Genomic DNA, 16,600 nt, shown 5'->3' with positions numbered 1-16,600 from the left:
GCACTCTGCAGCCCGCCAGCTCAGCACCTGACCAGTAGCCGGGGCCCCACTCACCTTAGCCTGAGCAGGGATGCAGCGAGTGAAGGCAGGGCCTCGGCGAGTTTGTAGGCACCCAGGTCAGTGATGTTGTTCTGGGACAGGCTGTGGGGACACAGTGAGGGGGAGGGCTCAGGACCAAACTTGCATGCCTCCCTTTGACCTCAAGGAGAGTTCTGGGTCATAGGCTGTGAATGGCGCTGTCGACAGACTTAAGCTACCTCTCGGTAAATAAGAGGATACTGTTAGGTCCTGTGGCCAAGTGGGAGGGCAGGGATGAGGAGGTGGATGGGAGGGAGAGCGCACCCTCCTGCCTCCACCTGTCCTGTGATTTTACAACATCTCCTCTTTTCCCTCCATGCCACTTTTCAGCACTACAATGAAATAAGTGTTGGCATTATTTGTTTAATGGCTGTGTAATCCTTTCTGCCGGGTTGTGGGCTTCATATGGAGCAGGGCTGTGTCTGTTTTGCTCATTACTGTATCCCTGTGCCTAGAGCACTGCTAGGCACATAGTAGGTGCTCAATAAATACTTAAGTGGGGTGGTGGGTAAGAAAGGGGGGGAGGGAAGGACTAAGGAGAAGAAATCTAGCTTACAGTGTTACCTAGGACACTAGAAATTACTGGAGAAGTCCCACGGTCCTACAATTAGGGAAATTGCTAAGTAAATTCCAGTAAATTATTTGGCCATCCTAAGACCTTGGTTGTGAGGGGGAGTGTGGGAAGATTTTGATATCCTCTAGGTTCAGTAAAAAATCATGTTGACCTGGGTGTGGTGGCTCATGCCGGTAATCCCAGCACTTTGGGAGGGTGAGGTGGGCGGATCACTTGAGGTCAGGAGTTCAAGACCAGCCTGACCAACCTGGTGAAACCCTGTCTCTACTAAAAATACAAAAATTAGTTGGGTGTGGTGGTGCATGCCTGTAATTCCAGCTACTTGGGAGGCTGAGGTGGGAGAATTGCTTGAACCCAGGAGGTGAAGTTTGCAATAAGCAGATCATACCACTGACTGCAGCCTGGGCTACAGAGCGAGACTCCGTCTCAAAAAAAAAGAAAAAAATAAAAAATCCGATTGAACCAGGCACGGTGACTCATGCTTGTAATCCCAGTACTTTGGGAGGCAGAGGCGGGAGGATGGCTTGAGGTCAGAAGTTCAAGACCAGCCTGGTCAACATGGTGAAACCACATCTCTACAAAAAAATACAAAAATTAGAGAGACGTGGTGGCATGCACCTGTCCCAGCTACTCAGAAGGTTGAGATGGGAGGATTGCTTGAGCCTAGGAGATTGAAGCTGCAGTGAGCCATGATTACACCAGTGCACTCCACCCTGGGTGACAGAGTGAGACCTTGTCTGAAAAAAAGAAAAAAATCACATTGATCCTCCTGTAACTTATCCATCTCCAACTTTCCAGAGCCCAGAACAGTTTTTAAAAAGTTTTACTGTTTTGATAATAATGCTTTATTGATAAATCCTAATCTGTCTCTCCTATTTAACCCCTAGTATAATTTTCTGTCACCAAACATTATTTTCATTACTGTATACTTTATAATTACTGACTTGTTTACTTGTTCATTGTGTCTCCTCACTAGAATTTAAGATTCCTGAGATCAGGGGATTTATTTGTTTTGTTTAAAGCTGGGTCTCCAGGGCCTAGAAAGGTGCCTGCACGTAGTAGGTCCTCCTTAAATATTTGTTGATTAAATTAACAAATGGTTGGGTAATTAATAAGGAAATGACTGCATGAGTGAATAGATGAATCATTGAACGGAAGGATGAATGGCTGATTGAATAGGTGAATGAGTGAATGAATGAATGAATGAATGAATGGATGAATCCACTGGGGCTGGGCATGGTAAGTCACACCTATAATCCCAGAACTTTGGGAAGCTGAGGTGAGGAGATTCTTTGAGGCCAGGAGTTCAAGGCTGCAGAGCTATGATCATAGCACTATATTCTAGCCTGGGTGACACAGCGAGCCCTTGTCTAAAAAAACAAATTTAAATTAATTTTTAAAAAGTCAGCTGGACTTTGGGGGCCAGATTCAGCAGGAAGGGCAGGCCCAGCTCACTCACTTGAGGGTTTCCAAGGACTTCAGCTGGGGGAAGGTGGCTGAGAGCTGCGAGACACCCTCGTCCCCGATCTTGTTCTCACTCAGCGCATCCAGGCTGCAGGTGGAATCAGATGGGGGCCATCAGCTAGCATCTGGGGGCCATCTGACCCTTCCCGTCCCAGCGTAGGCCTCCTCAGCCCTGGCACCTCCCTTCCCACCCCCCAGCTCTAATACACCATAGGCAGCCGGCACACTCCTGAGCTTTTCAGACCAGGACTTCATCACCTGGGGGCTCCAACCAGCCAGCCAGAGGGCAAAGTCTAACTCCTGATGGACTTGAATCCCTGTTTAGCTTCTTAGGAACTAAGCCCCTGAGGCTTGGCAACTTTCTTAACCTCCATTGTAAAGTAGGACTATGCTCCCCAACCCCTCCCCAGCTGAATTGCTGAGAGCAACAAATGAGGTTGTGAGGAAAGGAGTTTCAAAGGTCACGAAAGGCTCTACAACTTTTTTTATCATTGGGGATTCCCATCTGATGTGGAGTCATCTCATCACTCATGTGCCAGCCACATTGAGGATGCAGTAGGTGGAAGAGAGAAAAAATGGGACAAAGTGAGGGCTTTTCTCTCTGCATGTGCCTTGGGGGCAGGATTTGGGGTTGTCAAAACCCAGAGGTTGCTAGGCACTGTAGCATGCACCTGTGGTCCCAACTACTCAGGAGACTGAGGCAGGAGGACCACTTGAGCCCAGGAATTCGAGGCTGCAGTGAGCTATGATCACAGCACTGCACCCAGATGTTGAGAGGAAGGGGTCCCAGAGTCTATACTCACTCCAGATGCTGCAGGGAGGAAAAGGCCGTGAGGATCTGCACCAGTTTGGGGAAAGTCTGGGGGCCTGAGATGGGGCCCAGCCTAGGAGGCAAAGAGCAAGAGTAAGACCTCCAGTCACAGTCACAGCCCCTCATTCAGCCCCAGGGTGGGGCAGAGACAAGGCACAGAAGTCAGGTCCTGTCTGAGGCCCCTCCTCTTCCCTTCCACCCCAGCCTCTTAGGTCCCTGCAACCCTTCCACGTAGGACTCCAATCTTTTCTGCTTGGGGTAGATTTCATAGCCCCCCATAAGAGGCCCCATGAGGCTGGGAACAGTGGCTCATGTCTGTAATTCCAGCATTTTGGGAGGCCAAGGTAAGAGGACTGCTTGAGCCCAGGATTTCAAGACCAGGTTGGGCAACATAGTGAGACTCAGTCTCTACAAAAAATACAATAATTAGCCGAGTGTGGTGGTGTGTCCTGTGGTCTCAGCTTCTTGGGAGGCTGAGGTGGAAGGATTGCTTGAGCCCAGGAGGTGGAGGATGCAGTGAGCCATGATCACACCACTGCACTCCAGCCTGGGTAAGAGTGAGACCCTGTCTCAAAAAAAAAAAAAAAACAAAAAAAAGAAAAAGACGTAAGTTGGGCTCCCAGCTTGGGGCTCCCCAGCTTTTGTCTCTAAGAAGGGAGCCAGTTCTTACTCTTCCCAGCGTCCACAGATACCCTTCTCCCTCCCCAGCCTGGGGAAGGGGTCCTGCAATGCCAGCTGAGGACCACCACCAGTGGTAAACCAGGTGGTTGACTAATATGCCTTTGCATTTTAATAACAAAAGGAACCATTTGTGGAGCATTTATTATAAGCCAGGGACATGCTAGGCCCTTCCCTCGGCCTAGATCTTATTTACTCCTCAAGACTCTGAGCTATGGGCTCTTAACTCCATTTTACATATAGGGAAACAGGCACTAGGAGATCAAATAGCTCACACAGGGTCACACAGCCTGGATCAACATTTAGACCAGACTTCAAGGGGATGAGAAAAATAAGGACAAAGAAGGGCCATTTAGTTTAAAAATATGGTTAAATGCATTCCATATAAAGAGCTGTCTTTTATTCTGCAATTATGTCCCTTGAACTTTTTCAATATTAAAATGATCATTCTCTGGTAAAATTATGGTGCCAGCAGTGGGTATTTTGTTGTTATTTGTTTGTTTGAATGAGCATCCTTGATAAAAATTAAAAAACAGTAACCGCGCACGGTCACTTGAATTCATACTGAAATGTTCTCGGCCTCTGAAATCCTGAAGTCTGAGAACACTGGCCTCAGCAAAAGGCCACAGGATCAGAGTTTGACTCCAGGATCTGGCATTTGGCTCCCTGCTAAAGGCCCTGGCAAATCCCTTCACCCGTAAGTCTTGATCTCCTCAAATATTTCACCCCAATCTTATGGGGTTCTTGGATTAAGGCATTCATTGTTAAATATTGACCACTTGCCTACTATGTGCCAGGCCCAGGGAGGAAAGCTGTGGGCCAAACAGACAAAAATCCTTGCCTTCTGGGTGCTGACATTCCAGTGGGGAAGACAGACAGATAATTAAAGAAATTGGAAAGCAAGCCGATGTCTGAGACAATGAATCATATAGAAAGGTACAGTGGTGAGGGGGATGGAGTTTTTTTTTTTTAACCGTGAGGGGGATGGAGTTTTATTTATTTATTTATTTATTATTATTATTATTATTATTATTTTTGAGATGGGGTCTCACTCTGTCATCCAAGCTGGACTGCAGTGGCACGATCTCAGCTCACTGCAACTTCCACCTCCCGGTTTCAAGGGATTCTCCTGCCTCAGCCTCCCAAGTAGCTGTTACTACAGGCACCTGCCACCATGCCCAGCTAATTTTTTTTGTATTTTTAGTAGAGACAGGGTTTCACTATGTTGGCCAGGCTGGTCTCGAGCTCCTGGCCTTGTGATCCACCTGCCTCGGCCTCCCAAAGTGCTGGGATTACAGGCATAAGCCACTGCGCCTGGCCAGAGTTTTATTTTTAACTGTGAGGGTCAGAAAAGGCCTCAATGAGGCCGGGCGTGGTGGCTCACGCGTGTAATCCCAGCACTATGGGAGGCCGAGGTGGGGGGATCACGAGGTCAGGAGATTGAGACCATCCTGGCTAACACGGTGAAACCCCGTCTCTACTAAAAATACAAAAAATTAGCCAGGCGTGGTGGCATGTGCCTGCAGTCCCAGCTACTCGGGAGGCTGAGGCAAGAGAATCACTTGAACTTGGGAGGAGGAGGTTGCAGTGAGTCGAGATTGTGCCACTGCACTCCAGCCTGGGTGACAGAGCGAGACTCCATCTCAAAAAAAGAAAAAGAAAAAGAAAAAAAGAAAGAGAGAAAGAAAGGAGGGAAAGAAAGGAAGGAAGGAAGGAAGGAAGAAAGAGGGAAAGAAGAAAAGAAAAGGCCTCACTGAGTAAAGACCAGAGGAGGTGAAGGCATGAGCCGTGCAGATATCTGGGGAGAAGCATTCCAGGCAGAGGGCACAGCCAGTGCAAAGGCCTGGAGGCAGAAGCATGCCTAGGAGGTTGAAAACCAGCAAGGAGGCGCTGTGGCTGGAATGGAGAGAGCACCCAGCGAGTGTAGGGGATAAGGGTGAACAGGTGAGTGGGGACTGAACTGGGGAAGGACTCTGTGTACAAACGAAGTCCCTGTAGGGTTTTGAGTGGCTAAGCACCCTGATTTGACAGATAAGGTCTACAGGGTGCCTGGCACAGTAGAAGCCTGAGAAAATGCCAGAAAGTCTTTTCCTTCCTTCCTTCCTTCCTCAGAACCTCCTTGGGGGCTTCCGGTCTCCAGGTGGCTGATCACCCGGCCCTAGGCTGTTCCACCCCACGGCCGCTGTTCCCCAGAGCGCAGTTCCGATCTTGAACTAGGGGCTTTTTTAGCTGAAAATAATTTAAGGCCAGAAAGGGCCCTCAGTTATTGTTTTCAGACATTTCCCCTTTTCAGCATCATTTTTACCTCTGGACAAATTCAGCACCTTGTCTCTGTTCAAAACAAGAGACACTGGCTTTTTTCTGGGCACAGGGGAGCAGTGATCAGGGAGAGCTGATAGCTTGTGGGTGACCAGCTGGGGGACCATGGGCAAGTCACTTAACCTCACCAGGCCTCAGTCTCCTCATCTGTAAACTGGGGAAGATGATGACTGTCTGTCTTACACAGTAGCTCTTGAGATTAATGAGATTATATATAAAATGCACTGAATTACAGGCTGGGCATGGTGGCTTACGCCTGTAATCCCAGCACTTTGGGAGGCTGAGGTGGGAGGAACATCTGAGGCCAGGAGTTCAAGACCAGCCTGGCCAACATGGTGAAAGCCCGTCTCTACTAAAAATACAAAAATTGGCCAGGCGTAGTGGTGTGCACCTGTAATCCCAGCTACTCGGGAGGCTGAGGCAGGAGAATTGCTTGAACCGGGAGGTGGAGATTGCAGTAAGCCAAGATCACACCACTGCATTCCAGCCTGGGCGACAGAGCAAGACCCCATCTCCAAAAAAAAAAAAAAAAAAAAAAAAAAGCACTGAATATACCACAGGCATAACAACTCTTTCCTAATCATTAGATGATCTAGACCTCTACCAAGGAACAAACATTCATTTAGCTTTTTCTGTGGAAAGAGCTTAGGGCCAGGCTGACCTGACTTTTATGACTTTGGATAAACAATTTAAAGTCTCTTGTTCTCAGCGTTGCCATTTGTACAATGGGGAGATGATGACAATGCCTGTAGAGGAGGGTCCCCTGAGATAATTGAGATGGAAGGTGAGTTGCAAATTTAAAAGCCTGTTCTGGCCAGGTGCGGGAGCTCACACCTGTAATCCTAGCACTTTGGGAGGCTGAGGTGGGAGGATTGCTTGAGCCCAGGAGCTCGAGACCAGACTGGGCAACATGGTGAAACCCTGTCTCTACAAAAAATACAAAAATTAGCCGGGTGGGGCATGCCTGTAGTCCCAGCTACTAGGGAGGCTGAGGTGGGAGGATCACTTGAGCCCAGGGAAGTTGAGGCTGTGGTGAGCTGTAATTGTGCCACTGAACTCCAGCCTGAGAGACAGAGTAAGACTCTGCCCCAAGAAAGAAAAGAGAAGAAAAGGAAAGGAAAGGGAAGGAAAAAGAAGGAAGGAAGGGAAGGGAAGGAAGGGAAGGAAGGGAAGGAAGGAAAGAGAAAGAAAGAGAATGGAAAGAAAGAGAAAGGAGAGAAAGGAAAGAAGGAAAGAAAGAGAGAGATAGGGAGGGAGGAAGGAAGGAAGAGAGAGAGAGAAAGAAAGAAACAAAGAGAAAGAAAAAGAAAAAAGAAAGAAAAGAAATGGGAAGGAGGGAGGGAGGGAAGGAAGGAAGGAGGAAGGGAGGGAAGGAAAGAAAAGGAAGGGAAAGGAAAGAAAGAGGAAATAGAAAGAAAGAAGAAAGAAAGAAGAAGAAAGAAAGAAGAAGAAAGGAAAGAAAGAAAGAAAAGCTATATTCTGACAGATCTAAATATAACAATTATTGTGCTTTCTTGGGGCCCATGTATGGTGGGCTGCCCCTCCTCAGTGACCCAGACACAACTGGACTCCCTAGAGCCCTGCCTAGGTCTCCATGTCTGTCACCCCAGCAGCACTGCCTAGGGTGTTGGCCCCCAGCCCTGGCCGCACATAGAGCGACCAACTGTCCCAGTTTGCCTGGGACTGAGGGGCTTCTTGGGATGCAAGATTTTCAGTTCTCAAACCAGGATAGTCCCAGGCAAGTAGGGTTGCTTTTTCATCCTAGCTGCACGTCAAAAGCTCCTGGGAATCCTTCAAAATGGGGGAAAGATTCTCCCCGGGGAGGCAATCCCTTGGCTGTGGAAGTAAACAAGCTCAGGCACAAGGGACGTTGTGCAGTTCCTGGCCACAGGAGGGGAAAGGACTCCATAGTCATAGTGGCATCCTCCTACGGAAGGTTGGGGACACATTGGGCCTTTTCTGATCCCTGGCCGAATTATAATTCCTGGAAAGCCTTTCTTACTCCCCTCTCCCCACTCAGCTCATTCCTTATTCTCACTGAAGCTTCAATGCAGATATCACCTCCTCCAGGAAGTCCCCCTGACCTCCTCCAGAGGGGAGTTGATTAGACTGTCAGCTCATTGAGGACAGCAGCCTCAGTCATTCAAGTGCTCAATACGTCTGTTGAATGAGTGATGGTAATGACCATGTTAACCAGCAAACGGGTCCATTAGCTTCAAATCTGAGAACCTCCAGCATTTGCCCACACTGGTCACTTTCCAGCTGCTGGAAGCTATTTCCAAAGTGGTGGACAAGAGGGTAAGAATGATCCTGGAGATCGATCTCCATTCAGGTGGTACAAGCCCAGCTAATGCTGCAGGGGAAACCTTGCGCAGACCCACAAGACAATCCACCCTTTTGCTTACGCAAACTCCAGTTTCTTTAGGTCCCGAACAGCAGGGAGCTCCCCAGCTGTGTCTTCCGAGGAACTTCTCGTCCTGGAGAGAACAGGCAATGTTAGGGGGAGCAGGCACTGCTGTCGCTGAGCCCTTACCCAGGGGTCCCATGATGGCTGCCCCAGTGCCCAAATTCCCCAGGGGGATTGCTTTCCTTGGGGCAATTGCTGTCCCCCTCAAAAAAAGAGATCTCTCTGGGTGCCGTGCCTCATGACTGTAGTCCCCGCACTTTAGGAGGCTGAGGCAGGAGGATTGCTTGAGGCCAGGAGTTCGAAACCAGTCTGGGCAACATAGCAAGATCCCTGTGTCTACAAAAACTTAAAAAATCATCCGGTGTGTTGATGTGCACCTATAATCCCAGCTACTTGGTAGACTGACGCACGAGAATCACTTGAGCTCAGGAGTTCTGAAGCTACAGTAAACTATGATCGCACTACTGTACTCTAGCCTGGTAGACACAGCGAGACCCTGTCTTTAAGAAATAATAAAAATAAAAATAAAAGATCTCAGGACTGTGTCTTTCATGGAAATGAGCCTCAGATTAGGCACTTACCAGTACCTATCCCAGACAGCACTTAAGAGGTGCTCCAACAATGTGTGATGAAGGAATGAATGAAAGACGGTTAACTTGTTCTGTAATCAAGTTTTGTCTGCCTTCTGGACCTTAGCTCTGCCATCTATAAATTCGGGACAACAGTTGACCTAAATGCCTCAAAGGGTGGCAGTAGGTGTCACTTCTGTTACTAGATGCACAAGGCATCCTTGTTAACTCCTAGAAGGGGAGAGGTTCTCCATGGCTTTAGCTAAGACTTGGGCACATGATGGCAGGTTTTGAATGCAGCAAAGTTTTCAATTCTGGAGGCTCCGCCTGGGCAGCGAGTGCAGTGAGAGACTCTGGGTAGCCATTGCCCAGAAAGAGGGCGTGGGGTGTCCCAGAGGACAGGGAGCACTGGAAATGCCCATGACAAACTTGAGAATGGGTCCTACATGTCCTCAACTTGCATGGCGTGAACCACCTCCCATCCGCCTCTCCCCTCACCTCTGAGTCTGCACAAGCTTTCCCAGGTCTTCCACATCCTTCAGGGACTTGGCTTTGAAAGGCTCAATGGTGAACTTCTCCTCTGCTGCCTGAAGTAGCTTGGTCTCCCCATGCTGCCGCAGGGACTCCCACAGCACCACTGTGTCACTCAAGGCAGCCCTGTGGAGGGAGGGCCTCAGACCCAGGCACGGTGACCAGGCTAGACCTTAATGGAACGGCAGCTCCATGAAGGGTCCTCCTACCTATTAAAATACTTTCTTTCCTTAGCTCAACCTCTACCTTTCCCAGAAAGCCTTCCATGACCACTCCAGCATTTATTGATTCCTACTTTCTCACAACTCGCACAGTGGTTTTCTTTCCCTTTTTGCTTCGGCTACCAGGAAGCTCACGGCTAAATTATTGGCACAATTATGTAGGACCTTACAGCTTGGGTAAAGTATGTTTAGGGGGAAATATGGAAGCAATCCTCTGGAGATTAAGCTGAAATGCTCAAGCGGATTGCAGACCGACTTAATGAAACCAAATTAAGGAATTTAGACTTCATCCTGACAGTAGTGGAGTGTCCCTGAAGGATTGTAAGCAGGGATGGGATACAATCAGATTCAAGTTCTGAGAAGATTGGTCTGGTTGCTGAATATAAAATGGAGTGGAAGAGGAGAGAATGGAGGCAGAGAGTCCAAGGGGAGGCCATGGCTTTACTCTTAGCATAAGAAAACGGTGGCTTGCTCAGGAGGTGGAAAGAATAAAACAAATTTGAGCCCAGGTCAGTCTCAGATTCTAGACATATCCCAGTGACTGGCACATGGCCGGCCTTCAAATATTGATTGGGAGAATGCCATTGCCTCTCACTTGCTGTGTGGCAAGTGGCTGCCCCTCTCTGAGCCTCAACATCCTCAACTTAAAAATGGAGAGAATCCATTCTGCCCCACCCGGCTGCTCTGCATACTAAAAGAGCCCCCACAGAGCACTGGGCTTGGCACCAAGACCGCAGTTAACGCCCAACACAAGGGTGCCTCTTCCCCAAGCCCCTCGCCCCACCTGAAACGGGTGACACAGCTGAGTCCCACGAGGCTCCCCAATCCAGAGGGGCAAATGCCAGTGCTGCGGAGGTCCAGGGAGAAGTCTCGGCCCGCCGCCTCCAAGGCCTTGCCCAGTACATGTGCATCAGGAGGCGTGAGACGGGTGCCCAGAAAAGAGAGGCGGGCGGGGAGCTCCTGCACCACGTGCTGCCAAATTCCAGCCTCCTCGGCCTCGTGGGCGCAGTGCAGCAGCTCCAGCAGCTGCCGCGCCCGCAGTGTCCCCGGCTGCAGCCGCTTCAGGTACCTCGCAAGCACCTTCTGCTTCCTGTCCGCCAAGGCAGTCGCCGATGGCCCGACTAGGGCTCCCAGGCAGCGGGCGCGAGGCTGGAAGATCAGCCCGGCTAGAAAGCGTGGCACGCCCTCCAGCCAGTTGTCATAGGGCCTCTTCTTCCTTGGGGTCAATGCTAGATACTGAGGGAGCTCCTTGTCCTTGATTTCGCCACTCAGAGCCAGCCACAGGGCCCCCAGGAAGCATTGCAGGAGGAAGCTGGGGAAGGCCAGCTCGGACTCTGAGGCCCCTGGTGGGTGTTGGACTAAGCCTTTGGCCATCGCCCAGGTCCTCACGTCTGCGGATGGGAACTGGTCCTCTTGTAGGGTACTTTGGTGTCTGCGGCCCAGCTCCCAGGCCAGCTTGGCCAGCTCTGCCAGGGCCCCGGGGGGGCTGTTGAGGGCTGCACGGCCCAGCAGGCCGACATAGAGTCCCGTGAGCGTGGAGGGCAGCTTGGCGTCCTCCCCAAGCTCCAGCAGGGCCTCTGAGAGCTGGCACACTGCCCGGCACAAAGTAGGGCTGTGGCTGTGACTGAGAAGAAGTGGCCGGTCCCGGAGGAGCGTCAGGGCTCTGTCTTGGTGCTCGGTCATCCCTGAGCTCTCAAAGTAGCGCATCACGTAGGCCTGGGCCTGCTCCATGGAGAAGCCGGACAGCTCAAATAGGGCGTCGGCCTTGCTCAGGCTCTGGACCAGGCGGCCCCGGGGCCGGGCTGTGAGGAGGAGGGTGCAACCTCGGAGCAGCTTCTTCTGGAAAAGGCCGGCCAGCAGCCCCCGGAGGGAGCAGGGCTCCGCCGGTGCCGGTCCGCACGTGCTGTGCAGGAAGCCATCTTGCGCTTCCAGCTCCTCGAAGGCGTCTAGGATGAGCAGAACGCGGTCAGGTCTCTTCAAGATGTGGCTGAAAACCTCATCGGCCGCCACGAGTGGCTGTGGGCCCAGGGAGAAGAGCAGATCCTGCAGGCCATAGGCATCCCCCGGACGGTTCAAGCAGTGGCAGGGGACAGAGAAGACAAAGTCGTACTGGGGAAGCCGGCCACAAGCCCAGGCCCGGCTCACTGCCCCAGCCCAATAGCTCTTGCCCTGACCAGCTTTGCCCAGCACAGCAATCACTCGTGTCTCACGCGGCCGCCGGTGCTCCTTGTCAGCCAACAGCACCTCAGCCAGTCCTCCTTGGGCCAGCTGCCGTTCTGCCCAGTCCGGGGTGGCCAGTTCCCGCTCCAGGCTCTTGCTGCTGCTCCTCTCCAGCCTGGCCCGCACCAGATCCACCTCCACCAGGATGCCATCGCGGCCTGCGGGCTGGGCCCCATACGTGTCCTGCAGTGAGCGGTAGAACTGCTCCACTGGCTCTGCAAAGGCCAGGGGCGTGTCAGGGTGGGGGTATGCGAGAGGCAGGGCCAGGGCCAGCCACCACAAGGCCAGCACTGCCACCATCATTTGCATCTGTTCCCCACACAGTTTGTTTGTTTGTTTTGTTTTGTTTTGAGACAGGGTCTGGCTTTTTTGCCCAGGCTGGAATGCAGTGGTGTGATCACAGCTTGCTGCAACCTCAACCCCCTGGGCTCATGCGATCCTCCTGACTCCACCTCCCAAGTAGCTGGGACCACAGACATGTGACACCATGCCCAGATAATTTTTTGATTTTTTTGTAGAGATGGGGTCTCACTATGTTGCCCAGGCTGGAGTGCAGTGGCACAATCATGGCCCACTGCAGCCTCAACCTCGCAGGCTCAAGCAATCCTTCCACCTCAGCCTCCTGAGTAGCTGGGACTACAGGCGCCCACTGCCACGCCTGGCTAATTTTTCTTTTTTGTTTTTTTGTGGAGATAAGTTCTCACTATTTTGCCCAGGCTGGTCTTGAACTCCTGGGCTCAAGCAATCCTTCCGCCTTTGCCTCCCAAAGTGCTGGGATTACAGGTGTGAGCCACCACATCTGGCCCCCGTACAGTCTTCATCAACTGCTTCATTCAGTCACCCACTCATTCATTAGTTCACTCATTTCCACACCCATTCCTTCACTCATCCTCTCTCTTGCTTATCTGTCCACTCCTTTTAGACCTTTTCTCTCTCTCTCTCTTTTTTTTTTTTTTTGAGATGGATCCTGCTCTGTCGCCCAGGCTGGAGTGCACTGGTGCAATCTCAGCTCACGGCAACCTCCACCTCCTGGGTTTAAGCGATTCTCCTGCCTCAGCCTCCCAAGTAGCTGGGATTACAGGCACCCACTACCACGTCCGGCTAATTTTTGTACTCTTAATGGAGACGGGGTTTCACTATGTTGGCCAGGCTGATCTCGAACTCTTGACCTCAGGTGATCCACCCGTCTTGGCCTCCCAAAGTGCTGGGATTATAGGTGTAAGCCACGATGCATGGCTACCTTTTCTCATTCCTTCATTTACTCACTAACCTTTTTCTTCGCTTGATCACTACTCACTCACCATGGGGAGCTCATGGGAGGGAGTGTTAAGAGTTAAGACAGTGGAGCCCACGTGTCTGGGTTCAAATCCCGGCTCTACCACTGGTTGGAGCAATTCTGAGCATGCTATACATCCCACCATGCCTCAGTAGCCTCATCTGGAAAATGGGGATAATATTGGGATTGTGTGAGACGTTAATGATTTAACATACCTAACATGCTTAGACCAGTATGTGAGAGTAAGCATTTAGTAATTTAGTAATTCTCCTGTTCACTGGTTTATTCTCACTTTCCATTGCTCCTATCCTCATCAACTTCTCACTTCATCCACTCACTCACTTCATCATTCGCTTGCCCCTCATTCATTCTCTCAGCCTGAAAATGAAATGTCAACACCCAGTGCAGGCTTGTTGCAGGGCAATAAATATTATTTGAGGGAGTGGTGGAGTGAATGGTGAAATGATGGCATCATCAAATAAGTGAATGAATGAATGAGTAAATAAATGAGTGTGTGAGCCAACAAAAAAGGGATTGAATAAGTGTCAAGTGAATGAGTGATGTGAAGCCAGATTTGGGCTTCCATCTCCAGCACCAAGGGCAGAGAGATCCCGCACCACTCACCAGGCCATTTTGGAAGCTTGTTGGAGACCTCTCCAGCTGCCTGGCATTGGGTGGGGGACGTCTTGTGCTCTGGAGATGGAGAAGCAGGTGCCAGATTTAGGGTGAGGGTTACCCCTGGGGACTCCCCTCCCTCTGGGCCACTTAGTCATTACAGCCTTCATGGGCTGAGTTTCCCAAGACGGAGGTTATAAGATAGCGGCCTGAGGCTGTATCTAACTCAAAGATGTCTTTCTTTGGCCAACTGTACTTTCAAAATTTTCACTCATGTTTAAAAAAAAAAAAATCACAATATCAGACTGGGTGCAGTGGCTCATGCCTGTAATCCCAGCACTTTGGGAGGCCGAGGCAGGTGGATCACTTGAGATCAGGAGTTCAAGACCAGCCTGGCCAACATGGTAAAACTTGTCTCTACTGAAATTACAGAAATTAGCCGGGTGTGATGGTGCACACCTGTAATTGCAGCTGCTCTGGAGGCTGAGGCAGGAGAATCACTTGAACCTGTAGGGCAGAGGTTGCAGTGAGCTGAGATCGCACCACTGCACTCTAGCCTGGGCAACAGAGCGAGACTCCATCTCAACAATAAATAAATAATAAAATAAAAATTAAAAATCACAATATCTATGTAAAAATCAGGGTTTTCAGCTTCAAAAGATCTGACCACATTGTCTGGCTTTTCTGCTGGGTAACAAGCAGCTGAAGGCTGATGGCTGTATTTGGATGGGATGTGGATTCTCTAGCTGTCCATTCCCCCACAACCATGCCTCCACTCCCTGGAGACCCTCCCTGTCCTGACTGACACCTAAACATGACCTGTTGTCCCTACAGGCAGCTTTGCTTGTGGATCTTATTTGAGACAATTCCTTCCCCAGGGCCTCGATCCTGCTTCTAGTACCTCTCACAGGCCCTGAGGGTCCTTACCTGTCATGTTTGCTCGGGAGGTCAGGGCAGGTTCAGGCATGCTGGGCAGGTCAGTGGCTGATGGAGCAAAGGGGCTGGTGGAGCCTGGCCGGTCTGGAGATGTTGGGAGGCCGTGGACAGTGAGTCCACTGGGAGGGGGTACTTGGCTGGCCTGGGGCACCTCACCTACATTGGGGGTGGAGAAGGGTGTGAGAATAACGAGGTATTGATTCCAGAAACGCACTTGGGTCACCCCTACTCCAAACCGGGCTGTGGAGCTCAGGAAGTCTGGAGAGAAGAGAGAACTTCCAAAGGAAGATATTTCAGGACAGAGCTGAGGAAAGAGCTCTGGAGTTACATCTAGCTCCTGGAACCTTGCTTTTCCAATCTGTGAAATGGGTGCAATTAGCTCATAAGGAGCTTAGGGCAGGTACTACTATTGAACTCTCCCTACTGTGTGGTCAGTGCTCATTTTCCTAGATATCAGGAACTGCTTCTCTGCCTCTGAGATACCAGTGCGTTATACTGAAACTGTCACGCAACCATGAACGGATGCTCTGGACTTGAGTGGAAGCATCCTCCTGGCCTCATCCCTGAGAGCCCAAACATACCTTCCCTGGGACAATTCACAACCCCTCAGTGTGGTGGGTCAGTAGGGACCATTTTACTGATTAGGAAACAAGACAAATCAGAGAAAGCTATGCAAGGATGCACACCAAACTATTCACATCAGTATACTAAAAGAGTGAGAGAGACAATGAATTCTTGTAAACATCACTTATCATTAGCTTATTAATGGGCATGTATTGAGGTTGCAATGTAAAAACACAAACATTTAAAAAAAAAAAAAAGGAAAAACTAAGGGTCAGAAGGGGAAAGCAACATATGGAAGGCCACACAACCACTCTTGGTCGTGCACCCAGACTGCCTCAGGAATCTCTGCTCCTCTGCTTTGATTTTTTGGGAAATAAGGACAGAGAAAGTTGTGCTGGGGAGGGAGGATCATGAGAAGGTGCTAGGGCACCACTGCCAAGTGCATGGAGTATGGGGAGGATGAGGTCAGGGAGTCGTCAGGTAGGAGGGAGAGGTGGTCGGGGAGCCAGGCCCTGCACTCACCATGGTAGATGAATATACTGGAGACCTCTGTTCCAGCCCCAGAGATTTGCCAGAGCCCATGGGGCAGAGTGGAGATGGTGGGGACAAACTGGATGGGTCCCTCAGGGAGATTCAGGCAGCTCAACGAGGAACTGGAGGAAGGTACTGCAAGAGACAAAGGCAGCGAGGTGGGATCTTGCATAGCACCTGTGTTTGCGATTCTGCTTTTGCTTATTTGATTAATGTCTGACCCCCCTAAAGGGCCCTAATTTCCCTAAGAGCAGTAGCTGTTTCCGTCCCGCCCTGATGGAATTCTTAGCACCCAGCAGAACAGTTGGCACACAGAAGGGGCTCCATGAAGAGCTGATGAATGAATAAGGCTGGCAGGTGAATGCCCTAATTGGTGGAGATTCGCTCCTAATCCTCGCACGAATGTGTTTCCTTCTGAGGCGTGTTCTCTGCCAGGGATTGAGCTGATGGGGTCCCCAAGGATAAAACTGGCTGGGGCAGAGGTGAGTGACACTGATAGGGTTGGGGAGGGGTGAGGTCCAGTTCTTGACAGTCCCTGCCTTAGTGTCAACTCCTTATCCACCTCCCAAGAGGGAGAAAGCCCACCATCTCCAAGCTCCCTAACATACTGGGAATCTGGTCGGTTTTCTCCAGGTGCGTCTGGCCGGAGGCTGGCTCCTGGTTGAACAGCGCAGACAATGGCAGGCAGGGCAGGGTGGAGGAGTTGCTCACTGGTCCCACTAGGAGACTGCCAGTCACCACAGTGGGGGGCTCAGCTGTGAGGAAGGGGGCTGTGTTAGAGGCTGGGTGCTTGGAGGGGCCTGCCT

The 16,600-nt window shown here is 50.7% G+C and overlaps 2 protein-coding genes across 4 annotated transcripts in view; one reads left to right on the top strand and one right to left on the bottom strand.

The window, feature by feature from the left end:
• CIITA (class II major histocompatibility complex transactivator) overlaps window positions 1–16,600 on the bottom strand; it is a 48,589-nt gene that overhangs the window by 6,251 nt on the left and 25,738 nt on the right. For all 3 annotated transcript variants that reach the window (XM_024233566.3, XM_009250460.4, XM_024233565.3), the window contains exons 7-16: window positions 16,403–16,549; window positions 15,786–15,929; window positions 14,691–14,855; window positions 13,773–13,841; window positions 10,437–12,087; window positions 9,399–9,557; window positions 8,330–8,401; window positions 2,920–3,000; window positions 2,112–2,204; window positions 55–141 (exon numbers count right to left, since the gene is read on the bottom strand). In XM_024233566.3, the coding sequence (XP_024089334.1) occupies window positions 55–141; window positions 2,112–2,204; window positions 2,920–3,000; window positions 8,330–8,401; window positions 9,399–9,557; window positions 10,437–12,087; window positions 13,773–13,841; window positions 14,691–14,855; window positions 15,786–15,929; window positions 16,403–16,549 (2,668 nt within the window). The remainder of the gene's footprint in view (window positions 1–54; window positions 142–2,111; window positions 2,205–2,919; window positions 3,001–8,329; window positions 8,402–9,398; window positions 9,558–10,436; window positions 12,088–13,772; window positions 13,842–14,690; window positions 14,856–15,785; window positions 15,930–16,402; window positions 16,550–16,600) is intronic.
• LOC100443937 (uncharacterized) overlaps window positions 1–16,600 on the top strand; it is a 43,721-nt gene that overhangs the window by 24,013 nt on the left and 3,108 nt on the right. The gene's annotated exons all lie outside the window — the stretch shown is intronic.

This window comes from Pongo abelii, chromosome 18 (assembly GCF_028885655.2).
Source record: "Pongo abelii isolate AG06213 chromosome 18, NHGRI_mPonAbe1-v2.0_pri, whole genome shotgun sequence".
NCBI classification, from domain to species: Eukaryota; Metazoa; Chordata; class Mammalia; order Primates; family Hominidae; genus Pongo; species Pongo abelii.
The sequence above is the reverse complement of the archived record's forward strand: the minus strand, read 5'-3'. Positions and strand labels throughout refer to the sequence as shown.